The 24,015-nt window shown below is 35.6% G+C and overlaps 4 protein-coding genes across 4 annotated transcripts in view; 3 read left to right on the forward strand and 1 right to left on the reverse strand.

Annotated features, from left to right (window-relative positions):
- LOC106180385 (uncharacterized) overlaps window positions 1-24,015 on the forward strand; it is a 133,837-nt gene that overhangs the window by 48,473 nt on the left and 61,349 nt on the right. The window lies entirely within an intron of this gene.
- LOC106180370 (uncharacterized) lies at window positions 323-22,944 on the forward strand. The gene is made up of 4 exons (XM_087010540.1): window positions 323-428; window positions 6,123-8,828; window positions 14,317-16,992; window positions 19,713-22,944. Exons 2-4 carry the CDS (start codon window positions 6,147-6,149, stop codon window positions 22,410-22,412), a joined length of 8,058 nt encoding a protein of 2,685 aa, XP_086866666.1. The 5' UTR covers window positions 323-428; window positions 6,123-6,146; the 3' UTR covers window positions 22,413-22,944.
- Window positions 879-4,040, forward strand: LOC147762336 (uncharacterized). The gene is made up of 2 exons (XM_087010216.1): window positions 879-1,280; window positions 1,984-4,040. The coding sequence occupies exons 1-2, from the start codon at window positions 894-896 to the stop codon at window positions 3,457-3,459; spliced, it is 1,863 nt and encodes a 620-aa protein (XP_086866342.1). The 5' UTR covers window positions 879-893; the 3' UTR covers window positions 3,460-4,040.
- LOC106170924 (uncharacterized) lies at window positions 3,755-5,795 on the reverse strand. The gene is made up of 2 exons (XM_013550985.3): window positions 5,579-5,795; window positions 3,755-5,268 (listed from the first exon to the last, which is right to left on the reverse strand). Exons 1-2 carry the CDS (start codon window positions 5,793-5,795, stop codon window positions 4,019-4,021), a joined length of 1,467 nt encoding a protein of 488 aa, XP_013406439.2. The 3' UTR covers window positions 3,755-4,018.

The following is a 24,015-nucleotide window of genomic DNA, read 5'->3' on the forward strand; positions in this document are numbered from 1 at the left end:
CGTTTAGATGGGATGTTATGCTAAGTTTGAAACAAATTATTTTAACGCGATTTTTTCTCCTAAAGCGAGCCTGCAACCTTTTGATTTTCCATCCGAAATTAACATATGAAATGAAAAAACGCGTTTACTTATCGATTGCAAGGATAGACCAAGACGAGCTACTGTTAGATTTTACAAAGTGGTGAATAGTTACCAATGAATCGGATATATTTTATCGTTAGGTTTTCAATGTGAAAATCATTGTACGAGAACAGTCGTAAAATATTGATTATAAGATTATTTTTTTTCCATATTGGCACGATAAGTGGAAATTTCAGAGTATCGAGTGTCAGTAGTTTTCATTTCTCACGCTGAAGCTACACTGACAGGCTTTCTCTGGATCCCCCGGACTTTAATGTGGTTGTTAAGTTTTAAAATATTTTTTCAGGGTAAGTAATATTTTAAGTCCCAGATAGTAGCATGCAGTGTAGTGAGATCAGTTAAGTGCATTGCATCATCCATGCTGAAAATCTTTATCTCATTCTGGTTGCTTTTCTTTCTTCTTCGTTATGAATACGAGTTCCCCGCTGGGAATCGGAATAAAACGTCTGCACATGCGCCATGCAGGCCGATTATCGATCATCTGTTCAGTCAGAGGATTAGGCAAAGGATGTTGAAAGTTACAAACTGAGCAAAATCTACCCTTATCTTACGCAAATCAAATTTCCAGTGTTATGTTTTCACTATATTTCAACTTACTTACTTCCATAGATAAACTGCCGTGATGCTAAGTAAAAATATAATTATAACACAAACCAGGCTCATTTTTTTTCATTGTAATTGTGTATAGAGCGTTCCCGATACGTGACCTAATTAATGAGCCGCCGCCATACTGGGGGACACACAAATCCAAGATGGCGGAAGTGCCGGTGGTGAAATATAAGCGACTGCGAGTAAAAAACAAGAAATCCACAAGTTTATCTGTTGGCAGCAAAGAAAATCAGTTAATACCATATTCAGAAGGACTTCAAGAGGCGGAGAAAATACGGTATGAAGAGAAATTGGCCTATCTGAAAGGGCAAGACCCGTATGAAATTACAGAGTGGAGCGGCGATGTGGAATTACTACCCAGAGTTACATACATAGACATAGTCAACTATCTGCTATTCAAGCCAAGTCCATACACACAAGACCAGTTAAAATGTTACAAGGGTTTGGATGCCTACAACCAGTTCGTGTCAGGATGGGTCAGGGATGTGGCGTCGGTAGAAATCAACGGAAAACGTGTTACAACAGCCAAGGTAAGAAATTTTAAGTAGTGAACAACATACAGTAGCTATCAAGTGTATTGACTAATGGTCGTTAGGACTTGCTTTTCTATTTCACGATCTTAATAGATGACAGCTTTATAATTAGGCACCAAAGCTAGGTTTGAATGCAGTGTTTTTATTAAAACCAGAGGTATTCAGTAGAATTGAAATGAAAGTGTCTATCACAGTCTGCCAACTGATTTTCTTATCTAACTCATGGGTGACATGCATGTGCATTATCCTTTTCTTTTCAATTTTTTTTTTTTTAAGAAAAAGGGTCCAATAGCACTGAATTTTTATTTCTACACACATGAGAATGTTTGCTTAAGCAAGTGTTTGTATAGTAGCTGAGAATGAGACTTCCTTCTTAGTTTTCAAACTAGATATTATCTCACATAGGAAACAGTTCTTAAGATTCTGGTTATTGGTGTCACTGACAACATAAAATGGGATTGGGTTATGTAACATTTGAACAAAAGTGATGTCTTGTGAAAAACAGGTAACTCTCCAGGTAGATGTAATTACAAGTAGTTACCTTTACGTCATATAGCAGTCACCTTTTATCAGCTTGGTAGCCTGAGACACTATTTGACAAAGAGTATTTAATTAAGTGGCACCACAGATTTGCACGTGCAGTGTACCTTGATCCATAAAATTAACCCTACGTTAATTAATAAACCAATTTTTCTTTTAGGTATTGCACTCTCAGCGCCTTAATGACAGTCCTCTGCGACCATGGGTTTTAGCTGACCAGGAAGGTGAAATAATTACGGGACACTGCAACTGTATGGCAGGACTTGGTGAGACCTGTACCCATGTTGCAGCTCTGCTATTTTTTGTGGAAGCTGCAGTGAAGATCAGGGATGCCAAAACTGTCACACAAGAGAAGGCATATTGGAAGTTGCCAACACCCTTTTCAAGTGTCACGTACAGTAAGCTGAAGGACCTTGATTTTACATCTGCATCCTCCTTAAAAAAACAACTTGACACTTCGTTATGCTCAGACAGGCCAGTAACTCCACCAACCCCAAACCAAAACAGATCCCAGCCATCAACAGTACCTCCCACACAGGAAAGATTGGACAGATTTTTCAATGCTCTCAGCAAGGTACCATCAAAGCCAGCTATTCTTGCCCATGTCCCAGAGTATTGTGAAAATTATGTCCCCTTGTTATTAAAAGGAGATTTCCCCATAGTGCTGACAGAGTTGAAGGACAAGGAAACTTTTGGCTATACATATAACAATTTAATTGATCACTGTGAAAGCATACTTGAAGGTTTGACAATAACCGTTGAGCAAGTACTACAAGTAGAGGCAGTGACTAAGCGCCAGAGCCAGACTCCTCACTGGAATCGTTTCCGTGCTGGGAGAATAACTGCTTCGAACATGAAATCGGTATGTAAAACTAACCCTGCCAGCCCAGCCATGTCACTGATAAAGACGGTCTGTTATCCACAGGCAAGGCAGTTCTCCAGCAACGCCATGGAATGGGGGTGTAGTCATGAAAGTGTGGCAGTTGATGCTTTTTTGCAGCAGATGAGCCAAGACCACAGTAATATAAGGGTAGTGAACAGTGGACTTATCCTGACACCAGACTACCCTTATATTGCTGCTTCGCCAGATGGCATTATTGAATGCGATTGCTGTGGAAAGTCCATTTTGGAAGTTAAGTGTCCCTTTTGCAAAAAGGAAAGTACCCTGGATGGGAATGATGAGACTTTTTATTTGGTCAAGGACAAGGGAGGAGAGTTAAAACTTAAACGGGACCACCAGTACTATTATCAAGTCCAGACACAGCTAGGTGTTGCCAAATTGGAGAGGGCATTTTTTGTTGTGTGGACTGAACAAGATCTCCATGTTGAGGACATTTATTTTGATGTTGATTTTTGGGAGGGAATTTGCATGAAGTCTAAACATTTTTTTATGAAAGCAGTACTTCCAGAATTGGTAGCTAACTTTTTTCAAGAACCCCAATGCCAGTGCTTGCTGACAAAACAAATACTCGGTTATCTGATGAGCAGTGGTGCTACTGCAAAGATATGGAATATGGGAGTATGGTGTGCTGTGATTCTAAGGACTGTTCCATTCAGTGGTTTCACTTCAAGTGTGTGGGGATCAAGGGAGAGCCAAAAGGAAAATGGTTCTGTCCTGATTGTAGAAAAACTGTGAAAACGAGTAGAAAAAAGAATCGACAGTAGAAAAAAGTTGTTTCTTCATTTTAAGATACAAACATTGACAATTGAATTATGTGCAGGTTTTTTTCTTTGCACACAGCTTAAGAAGCAATCTACATTAAATGGAGAATAAAATAGCACTTCATTAGTTTTAGAGTACAACTGCAGTAAGTTGTCAATATTACTGTGGATGTTTTATCATTTGTATGAATTTCTTTTTTTTGTAAAAAACATGGCTCAGCCATGCAGCAGTCTATCATTTTATGTATGATTCACAAAGCAATACAAGGTTCAAATAATACCCACTTTTATTCTCGTTTATAGATGTGATTCTACAAAACTTTACTGAAGGTACAACTCCAGCATGTTATTAAAGTACATGTTTTTAATGTTTGTATTTCTACAATCTTTGTAAAAAAAAATTGATCAGTCATGCAGCAGTCTGTTTACTATATATATATATATATGTCAGTGCAATCTTAATGTGCAATCTAAATGTGCAATATGCATTTGTGATAAAAGTTTCTTGCCATATGATGAATAAATTATCCATTTCAATTGAATGGTACAACAGAATCACAAAGATTTGTCAATGCACAACAAACCTTAACAATTTTGTCAATAACAAGTGTGTCATCACCCTTTACTGGTGTAAAAAAATCGTGTGGTAATTTTGCTGATAATATTGAATACTTCTGACGAACAACGCCTATCACTCTCTCAACATGAATTCTACTGTTGGCTATCCTCCTCGTTTGTTCAACATCTAAAGCTCCGAGCTGTGATTTACCCCTGGTAAATGCTGGGATGTATAACCGTGCACACATGCTACCTACACTATCCTGTATGTCAAAACCTCTATCTGCTAAAATTACATCCCCTGGCAAAAGCTTATTAAGTAAACCACAAGTTTCTGTAATTATTTTGTCACTCGCTCTGCCGCCATGCCCATCTGAGATGAAACATATCACTCCCTGAGGTGTAATACCTATCAAATATTTTGCTGTGTTATTGTGTTTGTAAGATGACCAAGTTTCATTTCTTGCTTTGAGGTTAGATGGACATTCTATAGGTATTTCAAAGCAATCAATAATCACTGCAACTTTTGTACCAAAATGCTCTCTAAAACTCATTGGCATTGTTTTTTTCAGTTGCTCTCTCTCAGGCCAATGAATGAGAGGTGACAAAAGAACAAACAATACTCCCAAAATGCTTCTAAATATTCGTGAAACAGTACTATCAGAAACACCAAATCTGACAGCCAAATCCTGGTTTGCAAGGTTAAGTCTCAGTTTCATAAGAACAAGGATCAATTGTTGAAATTTATCTAAAGCACTCTTGTGATGAAGAATAATATCAGACTCAACATAATCATACAATGATTTCAGAACTGGGTAATTTGGGAGGCCAGTGTAATATCTTACTTTTTCATCGTCATTTTCAAAAAAGTCAATATCAAATTGTTTTGCCTTGCAAGCTTTCTTTAGTTCGGCATTTTCACTTTGTAGTCTCATTATTTCCTCTTCCATGGCTGTATACAGCTTCATGTCAACAGTAGTTTGAGATGCTGTCCCAGTCTCAACATTTGTAGTCATCTCGACAGTTGCAGCTACTTCTCCAGACTTCTGCAAATCAAGTAATGCAGTTGCTGCCTCATGTTGTTTCTTTTTTGTGGATCTCTGGACTGAGCGATGATATCTTGAGTGGGGTGTTGCTTGCTGATTTTCTGTGTCAGATGGCCTTCCCATTTTCACGGTTGGGGCCCAGTCAGGATTGAGCTTATCATACAGTGCCGCTGGTTTATCTGTAAATCACATAGCAATTTTTTTTGTTAACATATCAAGCAAAAAGACCGAGTTTCAGCATTTCAAGTGCATGCTATTATAACTTTCAAAACCTGTATGCTTACATGATGTAAACTGTGTCACTAGACTAAAATGATTTAGAAATATAACTTTTCGTAGTTAAATACATAGCAGTTCCCTACACCATGTAGTGACTGGCCAGGGTCTACCCGGGCTCGATAGCTCAGAAGTTGAGCACTCCACTCCACTCGGGTATTTCCCCCAAAACGATACAACTAAATTATCCTTTTCCATGTAATGTAAACTCACCTACGAAATGGTCTGAGCACACACGTATGTGTTCATAGCTTGATTCTTTGATGTCTGATCTGCCGATGTTAGATAACCATTTATCACGCCTTGCTTGCGATAATTCCTTAGTCTGGTCACCTTGGTGTGTTATAACTTTTGGTAGCCTGTAGTATGATCGATCATTTTCTCGATTTCGCCTGTTCGAACAGCCAAAAACAGCACAAAACGACGGCATTTTAATTCAAAGCCCGCAACCACGCTACCTGCCCATGCGCTTTGTTCCGGTCCCTCAACATGGCGGCGGCTAGAGATCGTGACGTCATTCAAGGACGCTCTATAGAAAAAAGCCTCATATTTTCGCTCTTCTTTCAGATCTTAGCACAAGTGAATTGAGGATGAATCATTAAATTTAAAAATAAATGAATAAAATAAAAATACATACTACATACAGCATATCTCTAATTCTGTCACCATCAACATTATGATTATCTACATTTTGAAGAAATGTTCATATTTGCTCTGTAAATTAAAATACTTAATTTGCAATGTCAATATATTCTAGGTGTTCTTGGTCTCAACTGCAGTAATGTCTGAGCACAAGAAGAATGAACATGAAGAAACGGCACCTGGTGAAATAGATATCCATAGTCCATCAATGACTTTGTCAGACAAAAGTCCTGAATATATATCTGTTCCTGGTCAAAATGTTGACTCAAATAAAGAAGAAACGACTTTAAACAAAGATGACACTGAGTCTGATGATGCTAGTACATATAATGATGGGGAAATGCCACAAGGGGCACTCAATAAAAGTGTGGATGATAAAAACATTCATGGCAATATAAAAATACCTCTTCCAACTGAACTCAGTCATGATACTGATACACTGTGCAATAATACCAATATAACTGATAATTTGAGGAGCAAAGATGTAAAACAAAGGCTCACGTGTTTGGTCTGTGGCCCACATAAGGACACTTCTAAGGCTGAGTATGTAAAGCTGTCAACTTGTCCAGATATTGAGAGAGAAATCCATGAGCTTTTGAAAATACTTTCTCCTCCTGCAGAATCTGATGTTTGTTGTGGCAGATGTTTGGATTTAATGAAAACCTTTGTTAACTTAAAGAATGATTTTCAGCAAATGAAACGAAAAATAACAGCTCTACACATTGATGGACAGTTAGAAATGCAAAACAGTCAAATGTGTGAGGAATCGGACACTGATGATCATGACATGAGTGATGAGGACAATCAAACACATGATCCCAGAAGCCAAGAACAAGACAGTGAAATGCTCATTAAGCATGAAATCATCGATATTGGATTTACAGAGGAAAATAATCCTACTAAAGAAAAGGGAACATTTGAAAAGGACACTTCAAATAATGGAAGTATAGAAACCACACATTCAGTAAGAGAAATGTACAAATGTTGCCATTGTAATGCAACATTCAATAAAGCAAGTGCTCATGCTATACACGAAAGATCTCACAATGGGGAAACAATCTTTAATTGTGAACTTTGTGAAGAGACCTTTTCCAGAGCTGGAGACCTAAGAGAACATGAGAAAGTACATGAGATGAAATGTTCTTTTTGTAATAAATCTTGTCGGGGACCTAGAGCTTTGAGCAGGCATGAAAAAGCCCACACTGCAAAACTGAACAAGAAACCTGAAATATTTAAGTGCTCAGAGTGTGATAAAATTTTCAGTAAGAAGCTGGCTCTTGTTAGTCATGAAATAGTTCACATTAGTGGCAGACTCACATGTCAGCAATGTGAAAGGACATTTAAAAGTAAAAAGGATCTGGCAAAGCATGAAAGGACTCATGCATTGACGTGCTCTTATTGTGGTAAAATTTGCTGGGGAACTAAAGCACTTAACAAGCATGAAAGAGTTCACACTGGTGAAGATCATGAAAGCAAAACAAAAACATACAAATGCTCACATTGTGACAAGACATCCAGCTCGAAAGGTGCAATTGTCTTGCATGAAATGATTCACACTACCAACAGACTCAAATGTAAACAATGTGAAAAATCTTTTACAAAAAAGGATGACCTATTGGAGCATGAAAAAATCCATGAACTGAAATGTTCTTATTGTGGTAAATCTTGTTGGGGAACAAGAGCTCTTATTAAACATGAAAGGAATCACAATGGCGAAATACCACAAAAGATTGTGAATTATACATACAAATGTTCATACTGTAATGAAAGTTTCAGTGGGAAAAATCAACGGGATGTACATGAAACTATTCATTTTGTTGAAGGATTCAAATGTAAACATTGTGGACAGTCTTTTACCATGAAAGAAGATTTTATTGAACATGACAAATCACATGAATTTAAATGTTCTCATTGTGGAAAATCTTGTTGGGGAACAGAAGCTCTTAACAAGCATGAGAAATTTCACACGGTTGAAAAACCATACAAATGTAACAGTTGTGATAAGGCATTTCTATACAAAAGAGCATTGCAAGACCATGAATATACTCACACCGGAGAAAAACCTTATTTGTGCCAGTACTGTACCAAAAGCTTTGCTAGCAGCTCAACTTTAAAATCACATGAAATGACACAACACACTGATGATAGACCATACCAATGCCAGTACTGTGATCGCGGATTTGCATCCAGATTATCCTGGGAAGAACATGAACGCTTGCACACAGGGGAGAAACCGTTTAAGTGTGATCACTGTGGCAAAAGATTTGTTAGAAAATCATGTTGGAGAGACCATTTGAAAATTCATCTTGGAATAAAACCTCATGTTTGCTCATACTGTGGAAGAAGATTTCTTGACAAATCCCACCTTATTAGACATGAGAGAACCCACACTGGCGAAAAACCATATAAGTGTAAACACTGTGATAAAACATTCAATAGAAAAAGTAACTGTAACACACATGAAAAAAGTCACATTGGAAAGAAAACTGTAAAACTGCGTTCATCTGAAAATAAATTTAAAAGCTCATCTGAAAGAAGCATGCATGCTGAAGACAGTGTTAACAGTGAGAACTCTGATGGTTTGGAAATGAGTCAGCAGTTGGACAGTTCATTTATCAGTCAACAGTTTGACAGCACATATAGACCCCAACACAGTGAGAGTACATTCAGACCTCAGCACACTGACAGTACATTGAGATCTCAGCACATGGAAACCTCATTTAGGGGTCCACACTCCAGTAATGTGTTCCCTACTCCAGAGGCTGTTTATCATGGAGACAACCCTAATCAGTACATGTATGGTATGCACATGCCAGGGATGTAATGTTTTCTTTGCATTTACAGTGTTACAAAGTGATACATGTATGATGGTCACAACGTCCTTTACATAGCTACGAAATTCATGGCACATTACCTTAGGCAGAAGTGGAAATAGAGTAGTCAAACTGACACTGGTGGAATAAAAGTTGCATTTTTGGCAAATCATTGTGGCTGGACTGAATTAAAACTTGAGGGATAACAAGTTTTCATATGAAATTCACAATAAATACATTGTAAACAACTCATAGAAATATAATTAATTCTATTTTACCACCATAGCTGCGGTCATTGCAATTATTCTGGAATCTGTTTTTGTCTTTGGCCCATGTTACCTCCATAGATGGCTAAAATCTCATAAGACTGGGAGAGGAAGTGGTTTTGAAAATTTTCCATCATTGACTTCCAAATGAAGTTGTATTAAAATGTTGCAGGTAGCATTAAAATTATGATGACAATTGGACTAAATTGGTGTGTATATAGTAACTTAAAATTGGAGATCTATACCAGCATTTTTATTTCTGTTATTTGAGGATGGATAGACATGCACCATGTAGGAAATAAATGTTGAATTTTCATTAATGCATTGATGTCAGAAAACCCATTTTGTACAACAGTGATATGGTAGAATTATAAAATTAAATAAGCATAAGCACTTTTATTTGGTCAGTGCTAATCAAGCTTCATCCTGTCTCATACTCTTTCTTATCTTGCGTCTCAATGTTCGTAAGGCGTCTGGGCCAGGTGGAATTTCACCTCGTGTTCTCAAACTCTGTGCTTACCAACTTGCGTACATCTTTACTGTCATCTACAATTGGTCTCTACAAATCCGCAGAGTACCATTGCTCTGGAAGACGGCGTCTATCATCCCGGTACCAAAATCCAACCGAGTTACCAGCTTAAACGATCTTAGACCCATGGCTCTGACTCCGGTGCCCATGAAAATTTTAGAAAAATTAGTTTTAAATTTTATTAAAGAAATTGTGCCGAAAACCTTGGACCCACTACAATTTGCTTATCGATCTAACAGAAATGTTGAAGATGCAATTAATCTGTGCCTACACACTGTACTACAACACTTAGATAACAAATACTCTTATGCAAGGATTTTATTTATTGACTACAGTTCAGCTTTTAACACAATTGTGCCAAAAAAACTATATTTGAAACTTTTACACCAGCTTAAGCTGCCTGTTTTTATTTGTGACTGGATTTTAGACTTTCTTTTAGATAGAAGACAATCTGTTAAAGTCGGCTCTTATAGCTCAAAAATAACAGTCTTAAATACCGGTGCACCACAGGGATGCGTCCTTTCACCTTGTCTTTACTCCCTTTTTACCTATGATTGCACTAGTGTAAGCGACGGGACTTTTCTCATGAAATTTGCGGATGATACTACGCTTGTGGGGCTAGTTACTGATAATGACGAGAGTACATATAGAGAATCTGTTGAGTCGGTGTTAAGCTGGTGCGAGAGTAATGATCTCATCTTGAACATAGCTAAAACCAAAGAAATGATAGTGGATTTTAGAAGGAATCAGAATGTAAAGGTACCACTCACCATTGGTAATGTTGAAGTTAGTAGGGTAGAGGAATTTAAACTACTTGGTATACACCTTAACAGTAAATTGAATTGGAAAGATAACACCGCAAAGAGTGTAAAGAAGGCACGGCAAAGACTATTTTTTTTAAAGATCATTGAGAACTTTTACTGATAGCGTGCCTATTTTAGTCAATTTTTACAGGTGTGTAATTGAAAGCATTCTAGCGTACGGAATTATAATATGGTATAGCGGAACAGCTGGGGAGGAAAGGAAGAAATTAGCAAACGTTGTAAAAACTGCAAGCAGGATTAGCGGGCAGGATCTCCCCAAGCTGGAAGATATTTTTAAAGACAGGATGGAGAAAAGAATTGTCAACACCATGAAAGACTCTTTCCATCCTGCATCATCTCTTTTTACGTTTTTACCAAGCAACAGTAGACTTTTAACTTTTAAAGGCAATAAACGCTTTTTAAACAGCTTTTATCCAAGTGCAGTGACGCATTTTAATTTGATCTCAAAACTAAATTCTTAATTTATTTATTTATTGTATAATTTTATTATTTTACTCTGTATACTGCTCCAAAAGGAAAATGATTTCCGATTTTTATAATTGGCTAAATAAACTCTTATCTTATTAACCTCTTACAACTGTAAAAGTGGGAAATTTTGAACAATATTCCTTTCAAATGTATGTAAGATATTAGATTGCATTAGTTTCAAATTATAATTTAAAACTTCCATGTGTGGTCGATTAAAAACTAAAACACAATCTTAATCCTTATTTTCATTCATCCATCAGCAAAATAGGAAAAAACTGATGATAAATGATTTGGAAAATTTATTCCATATTAAATTGTAAAGTCTAGGAAAAAACTGATAAAAAAATGATTTGGAAAATTTATTCCATATTAAAAGTCAAGTCTAGGAAAAAACTGATGAAAAATGATTTGGAAAATTTATTCCATATTAAATGTCAGTATATAAATTAAAGAGCTTGGTGAGAGAAAAATTTCATCAGCTGTGTTATGTTAAAAGAGTGAAGTAATTTTTCTTCAGTCAACAGCTTAATATTGAAATGTTGGAGGTAAAAATTATTTTGCTGTTGGCTGAAGAAAAATCACTTCATTCGTAAAGAGCTTGGTTGTATGTAAGCGTTGGGCTATTAAAAGTTCTAATATCAATTTTATTACTTTTAAGTTTGAGCTTTTCATCAAACAGGTGAAATTGATCGAATTTCATATTTAAAATATGTAAAAATCTACTAATGATATCAGTTTCTTATCATCCTAATTATTTTAAGGCATATGGGTTTCATCCAGATTCGCTCTTAGAAAAAAAAATCTCATTTCTTATTTAAAATGAGAGTCACAAATGGAAAACTTTCAGCTCTGGAGGCATTTTGTTCACTGAATATTATATAACAAAGTATAAAATGCAGCATGCTTACAGTAAAAGAAGCATAAAATGACTTAAGTTACTTGTGGTACAAAAATTATGTCAAAGAAAGACATACACATAAAAACACTACAAATGTTTCAGTCGTCAATAGAAAACCCAGGTACCTATTGCACTTATTGCTTGGGCAATAATAACCTTATTTTTTGGACATGGCCCTGCATCTAAATAATAAGAGAGAATGTTCAAACCACTGGGCATGTGGGCGTTTGTGTGTGTGTACAAATGAGAGAGAGAGAGAAAAAGATTGTCGACTGACGTGCGCCAACATATACACTGTATGTGAACAAAAACCCATGCTTCTTTGTTGAAACTTTATCTGTCCCCCATGTTCTTGATATCCGTGACCCTGACCTATGTTTAAAAACATATCTGTTTACTTTTGTTTAGTTTTATGTGAGGGCAAACAGTTAAATTAAAAATGAAAAAAGTAACCAGCATCGATAGAGGAATATGAAAAGTTATAAATACATGTACTAATTAAATTATGTCTCTTGACAAAAGAAAATTAAGCAGGACCAAAGCATCACCGGTTGCTTCTAAATTGCCCAAACGTACATTGTGAAGCATCATCATTGCATATCAAAGGTGAAAAACATCTCTTTAGACCTTTCACCCTTTTATTAGTAGCGGCAGTAGTAGTAGTAATAGCAGTAGTAGTACTCTATCATTTTATAAATATTATTTTTGTTATTATTATTTTTTTATGTAGTCCAGGGCTGGCTCATGTCACAGTCCTCTATAATTATTTTTATTTCAGCTAAATAAAGTATTTTTGTAAAAAGTGCGAAACAGAATATACTCCCTGGCAACTGTTGGGGTGGGGGTGGAGTCATAAGTTATTTTTTATTCATTGTTTTAAACAGTTAAAAATTTACTATTGTTGACGCGTGGTGAATAATGTGTATCTCGATCATTTAGCCGAAGTAACTTCGTTTATACATATGCACCACGTCTTGGTACATTAAGGCCCAGTTTATGTTGAGCTTTTCAAAACGGCTACCTCCCTATACATTGTACGTCCCTGCACCGTTACGTACGTACTCCCTGCCCCCGATAAACACTTTCGGTAGATTGAGAAATTCTTCACAAATTGTTAGCTAGTTTTGATTAATCAAATAGAAAAAAATCAGATGTTCCAGTTGTTAATCACATAAAATATATGCATGTAAGACTAAAAAGAAAAGGCGCTACTGCATGACTACTGTATACCTTTTGCAAATGATCATCCTTACGTTCGTATGTCATCATAATTTTATTAAAAAATGGTTCATATTTATATTTTTTTTATTTAAACCAAGCTCATATATGTTTGCTAGACATTCATGTGTATATTCATGGCCTCATATTCCAATAGAGTCACTTCCCTTATTTGGAAACAGGCCCCACTTTCCTCAAGAGTCCAAACAGGGCAGAGATATGTGGCTGGAATAAAAAGAACAAGACTTAATCATCCTAGTGCCTCAACAGATATTAAAGCACTCTGAATTGGATTTATGTACTGCAAGGTGTGATATAGGACACAGAAAGATTGTCAGGTTGAAACATAAGCCACTATGACCCATTTCCATTACTAAATTGGTCTAGCTGGATTGACCCATCTCCAAGGGGTTTCTCAATAAATTGCTTTCAGCTTATTGGCTTATGTCTGGCACGCCTTCTAAAGCTGCTAAATGATAGTTATCAGCTTCAGTAGGCGTGTCAGACATCAGAGTTGCATAAGCTGAAAGCAATTTAACGAGAAACCCCTTGGAGATGGGTTGATTCTGCTAGATCGATCTAGGTATGGGAACATGATTGATGAGGCCTGCGGTGGATGCTAGGATGAAAACTAAGGCAAAGGTTTTCCAGATACACCATTTATTTCCATTTTAGCTCTGGTGGAATTAGGATGAAACATTAATAAATTGAAAAAATTCATTTACTAGTACAGCATATCTCTAATTTTTTCCACAATATGATTCTAAACAAAAAGATCATCTGCTTTTTAGAAAAATGTTCATATTTCAAAACCTGGTATGTAAATTAAAATACTTAAAGTTACACATGAATCATGCATTGGTTTTCTCTTATGCGTCATAAAGCACTTCAGTTAGTTTCTTATTCGGCTGAAATTAAGTCAATATGCTAAGGCATAGACCAAAACCATGTACTAGTACTCTTTCAGCTGTATCAAGTATAAACTGCACTTTTTTCAAATTTCTGGTTGTAAATTGACAAAATTATTGTTACCTCAAGTTAATAAAAGTTTGCAAAAGTGATGTAGTAATGTGTGGTGCATTACTGCTGCGCTTGCATGTATTCAAATGAGTTGCCAAAAACAACTGAGGTTGATACATAGAAAATATCCGGTACCTGTAAAGATATAATTTTTTTGGGGAAATATAAAGAATTTTTATATGTTTTGCTGCTGAAAATATATGGGGGCATTTGGACTTCAAATGCATCTTTAATTTGCAATGTCAAAAATGTTAATTTTGTAATATGTTCCAGGTGTTTTTGGTTTCAACAGTAATTATGTCTGAGCCAGAGAAGAACAAAATTGAAGAAAGAGCATCTGGTGAGAAGGATATCCAAAGTCCATCAAAGACTTTGTCAGAGAAAAGGTTTGAAAATATATCTTTTCCTGGTCAAAATGTTAATACAGAAGAAGAAGAACCGACTTTAAACAAAGATGATACGGAGTCTGAAGCTGCTTCATATAGCGATAGGGAAATGCCAGAAAAGGCACACAATAAAAGTGTGGATGATAAAAACAATGATGGCAATATAAAAGAGCCTGTACCAAGTGAACTCAGTCATTTTGGTGATACACTGTGTAATAATACCAAGATAACTGATAATTTGAGGAGCAAACATAGGAAACAAAGGATCAGGTGTTTGGTCTGTGGCCCACACAAAGACACTTCCAAGGCTGAATATATAAAGCTGTCAACTTGTCCAGATATTGAGAGAGAAATCCATGAGCTTTTAAAAATACTTTCTCCTCCCGCAGAATCTGATGTTTGTTGTGGCAGATGTTTGGATTTAATGAAAACCTTTGTTAACTTAAAGAATGATTTTCAGCAAATGAAACGGAAAATAACAGCTCTACACATTGATGGGCAGTTAGAAATGCAAAACAGTCAAATGTGTGAGGAATCGGACACTGATGATCATGACATGAGTTATGATGATGATGATCAAGCACATGAGCCAAGCAGCCAAGAACAAGACAGTGAAATGGTCATTAAGCATGAAATAATTGATATTGGGTTTGATGAGGAAAATAATCCTACTGAAGAAAAGGGCAGCCTTGAAAATGATAACTCAAACAATGCAAACATAGAGAATGCACATTCAAAAAGAAAAATATACAATTGTTGCCATTGTAATAGAACATTCAGTCAGGCAAGTGCTCATGCCTTACATGAAAGATCTCACACTGGGGAAACAATTTACAAATGTGAATATTGTGAAGAGTCTTTTACTAGAGCTGGACACCTGAGAGAGCATGGAAAAGTTCATGAGTTGAAATGTTCTTATTGTAATAAATCTTGTTGGGGGCCTAGAGCTTTAGGCAGGCATGAAGAAACCCACACTGCAAAACTGAACCGGAAACCGAAGAAAACTGAAAAATTTAAGTGTTCATACTGTGATAAAATTCTTACTAAAAAGCATGCACTTGTAATGCATGAAACGATACACACTGATGACAGACTTAAATGTAAACATTGTGAAAAATCTTTTATGAGGAAGGAAGATTTAATGGAGCATGAAAAAATTCATGAATTGAAATGTTCTTACTGTGGTAAATCTTGTTGGGGAACAAGAGCACTTGTCAAACACGAGAGACTACACAAAGGCCAAAATTCTGAAAGCAAAACAAAAACATACAAGTGCTCACATTGTGACAAGACATCTAGCTGGAAAGGTGCAATGGTCATGCATGAAATGATCCACACTGGTGATCGACTCAAATGTCAACAATGTGAAAAAAATTTTACAAAAAAAGATGATCTATGGGAGCATGAAAAAATTCATGAACTGAAATGTTCTTACTGTAGTAAATCTTGTTGGGGATCCAGAGCTCTTATCAAACATGAGAGTATTCACAGTGGTGAAATGCCACAAAAGAATTTGAATGCATACAAATGTTCATATTGTGATGAAAGTTTCAATTGGAGAAATCAACTCGATGCGCATGAAACTATTCATTTTATTGAAGGAATCAAATGTAAACATTGTGGACAATCTTTAACTGGGAAAGATGAGATTGTTGAACACGATACATCACATGAATTTAAATGTTCTCATTGTGGAAAATCTTGTTGGGGAATGGAAGCTCTAAAGAAGCATGAGAAGTATCATACTATGGAAAAACGATTCAAATGCGACATCTGTGATAAGTCATTTCGAGTTCAAAGAGCATTGCAAAACCATCAAAATACTCACACTGGTGAAAAACCTTACTTGTGCAAGTACTGTACCAAAGGCTTTGCTAATGGTTCAACTTTGATATCACATGTGATGACCCAACACACTGGAGATAGACGACACAAATGCCAGTACTGTGATCGCCGATTTGGAGCCAGGTTGTCTCTTGAAGAACATGAACGCTTGCACACAGGGGAGAAACCATTTAAGTGCGATCACTGTAACAAAAGATTTGTTAGAAAATCATGTTGGAGAGATCATTTGAAGATTCATCTTGGAGTTAAATCTCATATTTGTTCCTACTGTGGAATGGGATTTCTTGACAAAACTCACCTTATTAGACATGAAAGAACCCACACTGGTGAAAAACCATATAAGTGCAAACACTGTGATAAAGCATTCAATAGAAAAAGTAACTGTACCACACATGAAAAAAGTCACACCGGTGAGAAACAATTTAAACAGCGGTCATCTGAAAATAAAGTGGAAAGTCTATCTGAAAAAAGTCTGCATGCTAAAGGGGATGTTAACAGTGAGAACTCTGAAGGCCTGGCAATGAGTCAGCAGTTGGACAGTTCATTCATCAGTCAGCAGTTTGATAGCACACATAGACCCCAGCACAGTGAGAGTACATTCAGACCTCAGCACATGGAAGCCTCATTTAGGGGTCCACACTCCAGTAATGTGTTCCCTACTCCAGAGGCTGTTTATCATGGAGACAACCCAAATCCTTATATGTACATGCCAGGGATGTGATGTATCTTTGCATTAATTACAGTGTTACATAGTGATACATGTATGAATTAAAGTCACAACTTCCTTTATAAAACTAAACAGAAGTTGAAATGGAGTAGTCAAACTGACACTGGAGAAAAAAAAAACTGGCAAGTCTTTTTGGCTGGACTGAAGTAAAACTGACTGCACATATAGACCCTAGTACATTGAGAGCACATTCAAACCTCATTACATAGAAACCTCACTAGGAGGTCCACACTCCAGTAAAGTATTCTGCACTTAATAAGCTGTTTATATTGGAGATTATTCTCATTTACACAATCATACATATATGCCAAAAATGTGGATGTATTCACAACAAATTATTCTCAGATTAATTTTTATGTAGGAGGTAAATGTTGAATTTATATTGATAATTGATTTTGAATGTCAAAGTGCCATTTTCGTATAGCCGTGGCTTGCAAAAATAATAAAATGAAATGAGCTCAACATATAAATCATATTTATCAATGATATTAATTATATAGTGATATATTTTGCTTTTATATCACTCTCTTTTGTTTAGAATAACAGTTTCCTTATTTACTTGTGACTGGACTCGCATTGTCAAGTGCACTGTGTTGCATTGTATTGTGCAATTTAGGGACACCCTTGGGGGGCTAATAATAGGTGTGTGGGAATCTGAAAGTGTGTCGATCAGTGCGTGAAATATTCAATTATTTCTTATTAAGCTGTAGCTTTTGAATTTAAACAATAAAAAATGAAAAATGTGAGCAAAGTAGTTATTTTTTCTTGATATTAGGGGGATTAATAAATGCAGTGGAAAAAAAACTGTAATGAAAAAAAAAATAGATATGTCACTGGATGAACTAAATGTACAGTAACATTCTGTCATCTTTTTCTTTATTTGATGTTATTCTGAATCTCAAAACGCAAAAAAAATAAATAAATAAATGAATAAATAAAAATAAATAATAATAATAATAAATAAATAAATAAATAAAAAGAAAGAAAACCGAGTCTAAGAAAGTCCAACTAGCGTGAATAACATTCAATAGACGGTGGTTGACTTAACCCAGTGGCAGGTTTAGAGTGGTGGCAGGGTGTCCTGACCCCCCCCCCCCCTTTTGATTTCTGAAAAAGAATCACACCAATGCCCCCCTCTTGAAATTAAAATTTTGAATAGCTAAATCATGGGGGAAAGGGGGGAGGGGGGCAGTTCCTATATACATATAAAAGACAAATGATTGTTATATGGTTTTTCAGCCGAACATAAAGGTCTACGTAACCCATAATACGAAACCGAGAAAAGTTCAAGGTACTAAGACGAGCTAATATCAGAATAAAGTGACAAATATTCAGTGTAAAAGGGGGTTTCTTGCAGTGTTAGATATTTAAATGTATATAATATTTTATGTTAGCAATTATGAAATAACAATCGAACGATTTTTGTCCGACAGGAAATAAAATATTTTAGAGTATCGGATGTTAGTAATTTTCATTTTACATGCTGAAGCTACCTACAGCTAGAGTCAGTGAGCTAGAGTAAAGTAAAGTGCTTGTAAGGACGTGCTTGCCGCAGTCTTCACTGGATTCCCCAGATCTAAAGGTAGTCTTTGGGTTTTTAAGCGCCATTTCATGGTCAAGTATATTTAGAGACCCCAAGAGTCGCATAAGTGTGTAATGAAGTCAGTTTATTGACCAATACATAAGTTCATAAGTACTAGTACATGTACTAGGTAAATGTTTATGGGCCATTCCGTGGTATTTGGTCCGCAGACCTCAAAATTTAAAAAAAGAATCCTACTTACAAAACTTATAATTTCTGAAACCAGACACCATGAGACACCAGAATCCAAAAGATATTTAGGTTTTGATTATTAATTATGATTTTATTGACACTTTTATCTGGAAAACTTAAAAAATAGTGTTACGGAAGGACATTTTTATTTTTGATATATTTTTCATAATACTGATCATTTTAAACAATAAAGGCTAAATATATTACATATAATTTATTTCTTACATTTAGTGTTGAAGTTGAAAGTTAAAATTCCATGTCCATTTCACGTCCTTCTGAGACGCTGACTATTTCTTTTAATTTTTTCGTAACTATAATTTTTTAAACCTAATTTTTTGCCTAAATATAACTTACATATAGAGGAATAAACATACAAAAATGGACCTTTTTTACTTTTTAAAATATTTTCATTTGAAGTATCAAATGTCCTTCCGTAACAGCAAAAAAAATACCATGAAATGGCCCTTATCTAGAACAAGGTACAATACAAAACAATTTTTTTTTTATATCGGGTATAATGGAAAGGAAACATTAGCTTTGCAGCTATTCACCGAGGTCTTGATTCTCCTTTTGAGTTTTATTTTACCTTCAGAAAAGCAGTCTGACTCGATCAGTTTAGCACTAGTGGTTGAGAATTGACACATTTTTGAAAATTGAAAAGTATACATACTAGTATACACCACCAGCAATTTGATTCTAAATAAAAAGATTGTGTACTGTACATTTTGAAGAAATTTTCAAATTCCAAAACCTGGAGTGTTTTAACAAGTTAGAAAATACCCTTACAAATAGTCTTTTTGGGAATGTGAAAGGATGCCTAGTAGAATTTTTTTAAGTTATACTTTTTGAATCTATATTGTGGCATTGGGATGGGTTGTGTGACTTCAAATGCATCTTTAATTTGCAATGTCAATAATAATTTCATAATATGCTTCAGGTGTTTTTGGTTTCAACTGTAATAATGTCTGAGCCAGAGAAGAACAAAATTGAAGAAACGTTACCTGGTGAAAAAGATACCCATGGCCTATCACTCACTTTGTCAAAGAAAAGTTTTAAAAATGTGACTGTTCATGGACAAAATGTTGATTCAGATGAAGAAGAAATGACTTTAAAAAAAGAAGATACTGAGTCTGAGGATGCTGTAGGTAATGGTCAGGAAATACAGCAAGAGACACTGGATAAAAGTGTGGATGATAAAATCATTGATGGCAATATAAAAGAGCCTGTTCCAAATGAACTCAGTCATGTTGGTGATGTGCTGGGCAATAATACCAATATAACTGATAATTTGAGGAGCAAAGATGTTAAACAAAGACTCAGATGTTTGGTCTGTGGCCCACACAAAGACACTTCTAAGGCTGAATATGTAAAGTTGTCAACTTCTCCAGATATTGAGAGAGAAATCCATGAGCTTTTAAAAATACTTTCTCCTCCCGCAGAATCTGATGTTTGTTGTGGCAGATGTTTGGATTTAATGAAAACCTTTGTTAACTTAAAGAATGATTTTCAACAAATGAAACAAAAAATAACAGCTCTACATATTAATGGACAGTTAGAAATACAAAACAGTCAAAAGTGTGAGGGATCAGACACTGATGATCATGACAGCAGTGATGGTGGCAATCAAACATATTATCCCAGCAGCCAAGAACAACACAGTGAAATGGTCATTAAGCAGGAAATAATTGATATTGGGTTTGATGAGGAAAATAATCCTACTGAAGAAAAGAGCAACCTTGAAAAGGACACTTCAAACAATGCAGACACAAAGACTACACATTCAAAAAGAAAAATATACATTTGTTGCCATTGTAATGCAACATTCAGTCAGGCAAGTGCTCATGCTACACATGAAAGATCTCACACTGGGGAAACCATTTTCAAATGTGAATATTGTGAAGAGTCCTTTAACAGAGCCGGACACCTGAGAGAGCATGGAAAAGTTCATGAGTTGAAATGTTCTTATTGTGGTAAATCTTGTTGGGGGCCTAGAGCTTTAGGCAGGCACGAAGAAACCCACACTGCAAAACTGAAGAAACCGACGAAAATTGAAAAATTTAAGTGTTCATACTGTGATAAAATTCTTACTAAAAAGCATGCACTTGTAATGCATGAAAGAATACACACTGATGACAGACTGAAATGTAAACATTGTGAAAAATCTTTTATGAGGAAGGAAGATTTAATGGAGCATGAAAAAATTCACGAATTGAAATGTTCTTACTGTGGTAAATCTTGTTGGGGAACTAGAGCACTTGTCAAACACAAGAGACTACACATAGGCCAAGGTCACGAAAGCAAAACAAAAACATACAAGTGCTCACATTGTGACAAGACATCTAGCAAGAAAGGTGCAATTGTTATGCATGAAATGATCCACACTGGTAATCGACTCAAATGTAAACAATGTGAAAAAATTTTTACAAAAAAGGATGATCTATGGGAGCATGAAAAAATTCATGAACTGAAATGTTCTTACTGTAGTAAATCTTGTTGGGGAACCAGGGCTCTTATCAAACATGAGAGTCTTCACAGTGGTGAAAAGCCACAAAAGAATATGAATGAATACAAATGTTCATATTGTGATGAAAGTTTCAATTGGAGAAATCAGTTAGATGCTCATGAAACTATTCATTTTGTTGAAGGATTCAAATGTAAACATTGTGGACAGTCTTTTACCATGAAAGAAGATTTTATTGAACATGACAAATCACATGAATTTAAATGTTCTCATTGTGGAAAATCTTGTTGGGGAATGGAAGCTCTAAAGAAGCATGAGAAGTATCATACTGTGGAAAAACGATTCAAATGCGACATCTGTGATAAGTCATTTCAATTTATCAAATCATTGCAAAACCATCAAAATACTCACACTGGAGAAAAACCTTATTTGTGCAAGTACTGTACCAAAGGCTTTGCTAATGGTTCAACTTTGATATCACATGTGATGACCCAACACACTGGAGATAGACGACACAAATGCCAGTTCTGTGATCGCCGATTTGGAGCCAGAATACCTTGTGAAGAACATGAACGCTCACATACAGGGGAGAAACCATTTAAGTGCGATCACTGTGGCAAAAGATTTGCTCGAAGTTCATGTTGGAGAGATCATTTGAAGATTCATCTTGGAATTAAATCTCATATTTGTTCCTACTGTGGAATGGGATTTTTTGACAAAACTCACCTTATTAGACATGAAAGAACCCACACTGGTGAAAAACCATATAAGTGCAAGCACTGTGATAAAACATTCAATAGAAAAAGTAACTGTAACACACACGAAAAAAGTCACATAGGGAAGAAAACGGTAAAACATCGGTTATCTGAAAATAAATTAAAAAGTTCATCTGAAAGAAGTTTGCATGCTGAAGACAGTGTTAACAGTGAGAACTCTGATGGTTTGGAAATGAGTCAGCAGTTGGACAGTTCATTCATCAGTCCACAGTTTAACAGCACATATAGACCCCAGCACAGTGAGAGTACATTCAGACCTCAGCACACTGATAGTACATTTAGATCTCAGCACATGGAAACCTCATTTAGGGGTCCACACTCCAGTAATGTGTTCCCTACTCCAGAGGCTGTTTATCATGGAGACAACCCTAATCCTTACATGTACATGCCAGGGATGTGATGTATCTTTGCATTAATTACAGTGTTTACTGTTACACAGTGATATATGTATAAATTAAGGTCACAACCAAGCAAAAGTTGAAATGGAGTACGGTAGTCAAACTGACACTGGTGAAATAACAGTTGCATATAAATAAAATACTGTTGGCAAATTTTTACGGTTGTACTGAAGTAACATATGTCAGTCTGACTGCTCATATAGACCCTAGTACAGTGGGAGCACATTCAGACCTTGGCATGGTGACAGTACATGTACCAGTATTTAGATCTCAGCACATGGAGGCCTCATTTAGGAGTTCTCATTCCATTAACTTAATGTACTCTAGAGGCTGTTTAACTTGGAGATTATCCTTATCTACACAATCATATATATGCTGTATTGCACAATTTAGGGACATCCATAGATAATAGGTGTGTGGGAATCTGAAAGTGGTCTGTGGGAATGTGTGTGTGAGCAAGTGAAGTATTTAATTATTTCTTTTTAACCTGTAGCTTTTGAAGTTTAACAATTAAAATAGAAAAATATGAGCAAATTAAGTAGTATTTTTTCTTGATATCAGGGAGATTAATAGATGCAGTGGAAAAAACTGTTGTGAAAAAAAGGTCTAGATATATCACTGGGGGAACTAGCATTCTGTCATTAGCTTTTTCCTATTTCTTTCTTTCTTTCATGCTACTTTGTATTCCAAGTCTCACAACGAAAAAAAAAAATGGTAAAAATATCGGACAACTACACATTGGTTAATGCCGTCAAGTCCATCTTGTGTGAATAACATTAAAAAGATGGGGCGGGAAATGAAGATGAATTAGCCCCAAACCCCACCTCTTCCAGGCTGTTTCTACACCTATATGCAGAAATAAATTTCAGTGCTATATTATGCAATTAAGTTTAAAACAAATGATTGGTATGTGATTTTTCAGTAGAGCCTACACATACATGTAAACATACAACACATGCAAAGGCCAAACAACAAAGGCAGCAAAGTTGTCAAATGTACAGACAACAAGAAAGAAAAAAAAAAAATCCAATCAAGCTGGTTTCATAAATTAAGCTGTATGTAAATCATTCTTGTAAGTTTTTTCATTTTATTTGTATAACATTGGATAAAATATGCTGAAAAAAGCAAAAAATAAAAAAAAATAATAACTTTCATAAAAACAGTCCAAATAAATAGGGCTGGTTTTCAAGCCTGACCTGCATTTCATGAATATCCATCAATTCTGTTTGAATACAAAAGATAAAATGGTTTTAATTTAATTTGTATAACACAGTGGATAAAATATGCAAAAAAAAAAAAAAAAAAAAAAAAAAAAAAAAAAAAAAAAATTGGAAAAAATGTCTGATTTTTTTACCTGTATTTTAGGACTATTCATGGTTCTATAAATTTGAAGACAAACAGTAAATCGGTTTTTAATTTATTTGTATAACGGCTAGCGGATAAAACATGCTATAACTTTTGAAATCAAAAGAAAAAAAATAAGGTCCGATCAGGCTGATCCGAAGTTTGAAGACAAAAGGTAAGATGGTTTTCATCTTGTCTGCATAAAGCTGAAAGTGCACGGCGACAGCGACGACGACGGACGCAGGCGACAAACACATTTGT

This window comes from Lingula anatina, chromosome 4 (genome assembly GCF_051362555.1).
Source record: "Lingula anatina isolate TDL-2025a chromosome 4, LinAna3.0, whole genome shotgun sequence".
Lineage (NCBI taxonomy): Eukaryota > Metazoa > Brachiopoda > Lingulata > Lingulida > Lingulidae > Lingula > Lingula anatina.